The sequence below is a fragment of the Hemitrygon akajei genome, chromosome 11 (genome assembly GCF_048418815.1).
Source record: "Hemitrygon akajei chromosome 11, sHemAka1.3, whole genome shotgun sequence".
In the NCBI taxonomy this organism is placed as follows: domain Eukaryota; kingdom Metazoa; phylum Chordata; class Chondrichthyes; order Myliobatiformes; family Dasyatidae; genus Hemitrygon; species Hemitrygon akajei.
In genome coordinates, this window is record NC_133134.1 from 13,657,921 (window position 1) to 13,665,928 (window position 8,008).

Consider the following 8,008-nt stretch of genomic DNA (forward strand, 5'->3'; position numbering starts at 1 on the left):
GGTCTCTTCATTTACTCTAGTTCTCCATCATCCATGTTCCTAAACCCTAAATCCTAAAACCATTGTCAAAAAACCGAAAACACAACTGAGCCATGGCATCAACAGATATCACAGTTCAGCCCAATGATGACCACTGTGTTTGGTCTATAGCCCACTAACCAGGGATTACCAATCTTTTTTACGCCGTGGACCCCTACAATGAACCAAGGGTCTGTTGACCCCAGGTTGGTGACCCCTGCTCTAAACCTTTTGTATCCATGTACTTATCCAAATATGTTTTAAATATTATTATTGAAACTGCTTCAACTAGTTTCTCTGGCAGCTCATTTGACAGATCCACCACCCTCAATGTGAAGAAATTGCTCCTCAGGTCCCTTTCAAATCTTTTCTCTCTCATTTTAAACCTATACCCTGTAGCTTTTGGCTCCCTTTCCCAGAGAAAAAGACAGCATGCATTTAAGTTAAATTAACAGTAAACATATAATGAAGTTATATTGTTTGAGGAATATTTGGATGGTTAATAAAAATAATCAGACTCTCATTGAAAATAGATTTATGCAACCACTGAAAAGACATTTCATTTGGATTTATATTTTAAATTACTGAATTGAAAGAATAGTTTTGCATAACAGCTGTCATTCCACAACATCTGTTTCTGAGAGGCTAGGTTTCAAGCTATGTCACTTTGTTCAAATACAGAATGCGGAAACTAAAACATTTGAGTCTGCCATTAATAATGGGAACTTTATTTGTCACTTCACTAATCTGAACAAATGCTATTTCATACTTACTGTTGTTGGAGCCCAGTCATGCCCATATACATAGGAATATTTGCAATACAGCTCATCAAATTCAGGAAACTAGGAACAAAAAATTAATGCAGATTTAAATTAAGAATAAATGGGAAAGTTATTCAGCTGACAATAGTACACCTTAAAGAACTGATATCTAACAACAAACGCTAGGTCAGCATTCACTGAAATATACTTCTAAATTCTCAGTCAGCACTAGGAAACAGTGCAGTTTAATCTTGACCTCAATGTGTGGTAGAGTTGCTGTCTTCCGGAAGTAAATTAGCAAGTTCAGCATTGAGTATCACCACATAACGTTTTGCAATCAACTCAACACACAAAAAAATATTAATCTCTTCCTTCCATAAAAGGGAAATATAGCCAGTGTCACTTTATTAGGTACACATCTACAACTGCTTATTAATGCAAATATCTAAATCAGCCGATCATTTGGTAGCAACTCAATGCATGGAAACATGCAGACATGGTCAAGAGGTTCAGGTGTCGTTCAGACCAAACATCAGAATGGGGAAGAAGTGTGACCAAAGTGACTTTAACCATGGTATGATCATTCGTGCCAGACAGGGTAATTTCAGTATCTCAGAAACTGCTGATCTCCTGGGATCTTTATGCACAATCTCCAGAGCTAACAGAGAATTGTGTGAAAATCCAGTTCTGTGGGTGAAAACACCTTGTTAATGAGGTCAGAAGATAATCTCTAATGATGGAAGCTGCCTTTTTGAGGCATTGCATTTTGAAGATGTCCTCGATGCTGGGGAGGCTTGTGCCTGAATTTACAACCCTCTGCAGCTTTTTCCGATCCTGTGCAGCAACTCCTCCATATCAGACTGTGATGCAACCAGTCAGAATCCTCTTCACGGTCCATCCGTAGACATTTGCTAGAGCTGACTGTGAACTACATTGGCAAGTAGACCACAGAGATTCAGAACTAAAGGTGGGCAATCAAGTTTACAGCACAGAAAGAAGGCCACGTACCTCATTATGTCCATGGCAACTAAAAAGGGAAGCAGAACTGTGACACTACTACGGGGTGTGGCACTGTAGCTTAATGGTTAGCCTGACACTATAACTTGGTGCACCAAAGTTTGAAGTACAATTCCAACACCATCTGTAAGGTACATTCTCCCTATGATCACATGGGCTTCCTCTGGGTACTCTGGTTTCTACCCAATTCCAAAGATTAGTAAATTAAACGGTCATTGTAAGTTCTCTTGTGATTACGGTAGGTCTAAATAGGTGAGTTGCTGGGCGGTGTAGCTCATTGGGCCGGAAGGGCCTGTTCCACGTTGTATCTCTAAATTAAGTAAATAAGATTAATCCCATTTCCTTGTTCAACATCCACAGCCTTGTAGATAAAACTATCATTCACCTGATTCTGACACTCATTAATGTTATTAAGCAGTCTATTTATTTCCGACTTGTGATGAATAATATTATCTTTGACTCCCTGCATTCCTTTATCTCACGTTCTAATTTTAATAGTTAACTTAATTATCCAATTGATTCCTCACTCTGTATCATGTTATAAACCTTGGTAAACCTGTGCAAGAAAGGGCAGAACTGCTTTTAAATAAAACACCTGGTCCCTTTATAATTCTCCGTAACTTCCACCACCTCCAACGGGATCCCACTACCAAGCACATTTTTCACTCCCCCCCCCCTTCTACTTTCCGCAGGGATTGCTCCCTATGCGACTCCCTTGTCCATTTGTCCCCCCCATCCCTTCCCACCGATCTCCCTCCTGGCACTTAACCTTGTAAGCGGAACAAGTGCTACACCTGCCCTTACACTTCCTCCCTCACCACCATTCAGGGCCCCAGACAGTCCTTCCAGGTGAGGCGACACTTCACCTGTGAGTCGGCTAGTGTGGTATACTGCGTCCGGTGCTCCTGGTGTGGCCTTTTATATATTGGTGAGACCCAACGCAGACTGGGAGACGGTTTCACTGAACACCTACGCTCTGTCCGCCAGAGAAAGCAGGACCTCCCAGTGGCCACACATTTTAATTCCATGTCCCATTCCCATTCTGATATGTCTATCCATGGCCTCCTCTACTGTCAAGATGAAGCCACACTCAGGTTGGAGGAACAACACCTTATATACCGTCTGGGTAGCCTCCAACCTGATGGCATGAACATTTACTTCTCTAACTTCCGTTAATGCCCCTCCTCCCCTTCTTACCCCATCCCTGATATATTTAGTTCCCCCCCTTTTTTTTCTCTCTTTCTGCCCATTCCTCTACCTGTTCTCCATCTCCCTCTGGTGCTCCCCTCCCTCTTTCTTTCTCCCTAGGCCTCCCGTCCCATGGTCCTTTCCCTTCTCCAGCTCTGTATCCCTTTTGCCAATCACCTTTCTGGCTCTTAGCTTCACCCCACCCCCTCCGGTATTCTCCTATCATTTCACATTTTCCCCTCCCCTCCTACTTTCAAATCTCTTACTATCTTTCCTTTCAGTTAGTCCTGACGAAGGGTCTCGGCCCGAAACGTCAACAGTGCTTCCCCTTATAGATGCTGCCTGGCCTGCTGTGTTCCACCAGCATTTTGTGTGTGTTGCTTGAATTTCTAGCATCTGCAGATTTCCTCGTGGTCCCTTTAATGTCAAATTATTTTGAGTACACTCTGTGGCCACTTTATTAGGTACACCTGCCCGTAAATGCAAATACCAAATCAATCATGTGGCAGCAACTCAATGCATAAAAGCATGCAGACATGGTCAAGAGGTTCAGTTATTGTTCAGACCAAACATCAGAATAGGCAAGGAATGTGATCTAACTGACCCTGACCGTGAAATGATTGTTAGTACTAGGTGAGTTGGTTTGAGTACCTCAGAAACAGCTGATCTCCTGAAATTTTCAGAATGTTGTGAAAAACAAAAAGAAAACACCCAGTGAGTGGCAGTTCAGTGGGCAAAAGTACTTTGTTGATGAGAGAGGTCAGAGGAGATTGGCCAATTTAGTTCAGCTGACAGGAATGCACCAGTAAGCATGCATTACAACAGTGGTGTGCAGAAGAACATCTCTGAATGCACAACATGTTGAACCTGGAGGTGGATGCACTACAGCAACAGTAGACCACTCCGATACCTGAAAACGTGGCCGCTGAGAACGCTGGCCATGTATAGTTCCTCAGTACATCTCAAAGTACTTTATGCCATTTAAATAGTGTTAGAGTGTAGTTATACAGGGAAACTAGCAGACTATTGTACATTTCATAAGTAATGGACTGAGTTCTCAGTAAGTTGAGTGGAGTGTAACACATTTCAGCATATGGAACATGAGGAAGGGGAAAAAGTAGAGGGAGAGAGAGGAGATAAAGGCAGAGAGCAAGAAGAAAAGGGGAGAGTGGACAGGCCAACTGTTTGTCCTGTCCACACCAGTGTCAGAAGATTACAGTTAAAATCTTAGTGGAAATTTGTTAAGAATGTTATAGCTTGTTATTTTTTGTTAGTTATTTATATTTGCGTTTGCACAGTTTGGTGTTCATTGATCCTGTTTATTGTTACTGTTCTATAGATTTGCTAAGTTTGCCCACAGGAAAAAGAGTTGCAGGATTGTATGTGGTGACAGGTATGCACTCTGATAATTAATTCTACATTGAACGGATAGTCAAGAGATCGTCTCTTCACAAAGAGGAGATGCAAAAATCTGGATTTCCCATCCAAAAGATTGCAACAATGCAAATTAATTTAACTTTCAAGACTATGGTCTACTGATTTTCACCGAGTTGCTATAACCAACTAAGTGGTTCCTTAAGGTTGTCACAACTGGAGGTGGTAGTGGGGATAAGCTCCCACTACCTATTAAATGCTCCCAATGGCGTGTATCTCAAATAGCCTCTCACAACTAAGTCAAGCTCCTGCCTTCACACTTGGCTTAGCTACTAAGCCTAGTTGAACCATTTCTACTGACAGGAGAAGAGGCAAAGGCAGATTACTGCCACCTTAAAATCTGAGCGTGTTACTCTGGATTTCCAGCATCTGCAGAATCACTTGTGTTTATGACAAGCATTTAAAGGCAAGATTTGTTACCGTGCAATGCAGATTAGGAAGGTGTACAATGAAATACTTAATTTTGAATAGGAAAGATGAGTACTCAAGAGATGATCATTTTAAACTTCGATACACCTGGAATCAGAGCACTGAATTTGGAAAAGGGGACTGTAGAAAGAAAAACACACTGAACAGAATGTGAAATGGAAAAACAATGAAGAAATTGGGCTAGCTAGGTGGGAGTAAGGGGGAGAAAGTCAGTGTGCCTGCTTAAACATGGACCTTTACGATCTCAGCATCTCCCAAAGAACATCAAGGTTATTTATTAACACAACAAATTCTGCAGCTGCTGGAAATCCAGATTAAAATACACAAGATTCCAGAGAAAGTCAGCAGGTCAGGCAGCATCCATTGAGAGTGTAGAAGCCATTCACCTGTTCACTATCTGCATTGTATTCTGTTATATGGGTATTATGTTTAATATGGTAACTTCATGGGGAGAGGGTGGTAAAAGCAAAGGGAATAAGTTACATATTTATGCTTTGTTCAGGGCAGCTTGGATGTCCTGTCTTTAGTCCTGACGAAGGGTCTCGGCCCGAAACATCAACAGTGCTTCTCCTTATATATGCTGCCTGGCCTGCTGTGTTCCACTAGCATTTTGTGTGTTGTTTGAATTTCAAGCATCTGCAGATTTCCTCGTGTTTGCTCCTGTCTTTTGTTGACTGCTTAGTTATGCTTATTTACACTTAAATATACTTAAGTTTTATTGTTTCAAGACTGCGTGTTTGCTAATTGTTAATAAAGGATTGAATACATGTCCTCGACTTTTGGAGCAACATTATTACAGTGACTGGACGGCGCGACATACAAATATAACAGATCCGTCGGGATCACCAGTAGCGGCAACTGATTTGTTTAAATTGGCCGCTAGAAAGATTGTTTATTACTACCTGACCTGCTGAGTTCCTCCAGCATTTTGAGTGTGTTATAGCCATTCATTGTAGAGTCCCTTTTAAGCTGGAGACCCAACATACTTTAGCGATAAATAACCAGGGTTTATTGTGTCCATAAATTAAAATAAATAATTGAAGTAATAATGGAAGTAATTCTGATGCTGAAACTTTCTACTCTCCATGAAGTAAGCGCGACATTTATAATTTCCAAATGTAAATGTCTCCCTTACTCAATTGATACAGTAGTTCAAATGTTGAAAATCTCAGTTACATTTAATATAACACAAGTTTTCACTTTACAAAGTAACCTTTAAAGAAGATAATACAGTATATCCAAGTGATACTTGGTGCAATTAGATACATAGAGCAGCAACTCTTGCAAGCTGTTGCCTTGGCGATGGTGTCCGCCAGGCCCAGGCCGCGGAGCTCTCTGGGAATTGTAGTCCATTGCTTGCGCTTGTCACTTACTTACAGCATAACATTAACGATATGGGAACTACAACTCCCGAGAGCCTTGTGCTTCAAGAGCCCGAACCTACATTACATCAGTTCTTTTAAATCTAGACAAAGAAAATACGTACATCTGCGCTCTCGATTTGTCCGTTGACCATTAACAGGAATACAGAAGGTTTCGTGCCCAGCATAATTCGGAATCCCTTTAAGGCACAGCCCAGCAGCACCTAACTGCTAGCACCCCGTCTCCAAGCAAACCACCACCTCTGCCACTGCACATGCGCGCGATTTAATTGCCGGCCTCATACCCCATCTGCAGTTAAAGTTCAGTAACTTCAGTGTATAGCCTGTACTGTTGAAGCACAAGTATTCTGAAAAATTATAATTCTCTGGAGCATAGGAATTAGAAGGAGCTGTAAGTACTTGGCCCATTGAGTCTGCTCTGCTGATCTGATTTTAACCTTATATACACAATCCCATCTAACCATCTGACCTGCTTTAACAAGGATGGGATACAGGGATTTGAGTGGGGAAATGGGACTGAGCCCAGACAGACGCAAGTGTCTTTTTCCCATGCCATAAGGGAAGATAAGATAAGAATCTATCTTCCTCGGCTTCAAAAACACTCAGTCTTTCTTCCATGAGCCCCTCCCCCCAGCAATCGAAAGGTAATGCCTCAAAAAGGAGGTATCCATCATTAAAGACACTGATCACACAGGACATGCCCTCTTCTCATTGCTGTCATCAGGGAGGAGGTACAGGAGCCTGAACACAAACACTCACAGTTTTAGGAACTGCTTCTTCCTCTCTGCCATCAGATTTCTGAATGAACATTTACACTGCCTCGCAATTTTTTTCTTTTTTTTGGCCCTCTTTTTGCACTGCTTATTTAATTTAATATTAACTATATATTTTGTATTGTAATTGATAGCTTTTTATTATTATATATTGCATTGTACTGCTCCCACAAAACAGCAAATTTCATGACATATACCAGTGATGTTAAACTGATTCTGATTCCCTTCTAGAGTTACAATACCAAACTAATTTTTAAATAGTAATTCCTATCTACATACACTTCAGCACAAATTCTCAGGAGCTTAATGCACATAAAGGAATTAAACAAGTTCTATAAGAATAAACTCCTCTTGGGCTTCAAGCTGGGTACAAGTATGGATTATAACTGACGTTTGTCATCAAAACATCGGCAATAATCGATACCTGTTCTCGGCTTGAAGCCCGAGAAGAGTTTATTCATCATATACGCTGGGATAGCACTAGATCCTTTTTCAAGCTCTTTAAGATCCAAGATTATTATGATTCAAGATTAATAAACAATGTTTATTGTCATTCTTCAGTATATGACTATTAAGGAGAATGAAATGATTGTTACTCCAGATCCGATGCAGCATAATAAAACACACATAGTAAACTTAAACAAACACACACAATAATCATTAAAAAAACTTCACTCAGTGGAGAAGATTATAGGCTATCAGCTACCAACATTAAAAGACCTGTTCATTGCCAAAGCAAATAAAAGAGCTGAAAATATTTCTGCAGACTCCACAAACCCTAGCTTTCACCTATTCACCAAATTGCCTTCAGGGAGATGCCACAAGTCCACACTACCAGGACTGCACGTCATCTCTGAAGTTTCTCTCCTGCAGCAACAAAACTCACTTAGGTGTAATAGCCTAACTGGGCAGGTCATTCAATAAGCCTGTACAGAGCTGATGGACTGAATGGACTCAAACATTATATGTTTGAAGGGGGAAGTCATTAGGTGAAGCAGTGAAATGG

The 8,008-nt window shown here is 41.0% G+C and overlaps 1 protein-coding gene across 1 annotated transcript in view; it reads right to left on the reverse strand.

The window, feature by feature from the left end:
• Window positions 1-6,477, reverse strand: part of b9d1 (B9 protein domain 1) — a 27,672-nt gene extending 21,195 nt beyond the window's left edge. Inside the window, exons 1-2 of the mRNA XM_073060242.1 lie at window positions 6,334-6,477; window positions 792-860 (exon numbers count right to left, since the gene is read on the reverse strand). Of these exons, the coding sequence (XP_072916343.1) occupies window positions 792-860; window positions 6,334-6,396 (132 nt within the window). The 5' untranslated portion in view covers window positions 6,397-6,477. The remainder of the gene's footprint in view (window positions 1-791; window positions 861-6,333) is intronic.
• Window positions 6,478-8,008: the final 1,531 nt, after the last annotated feature.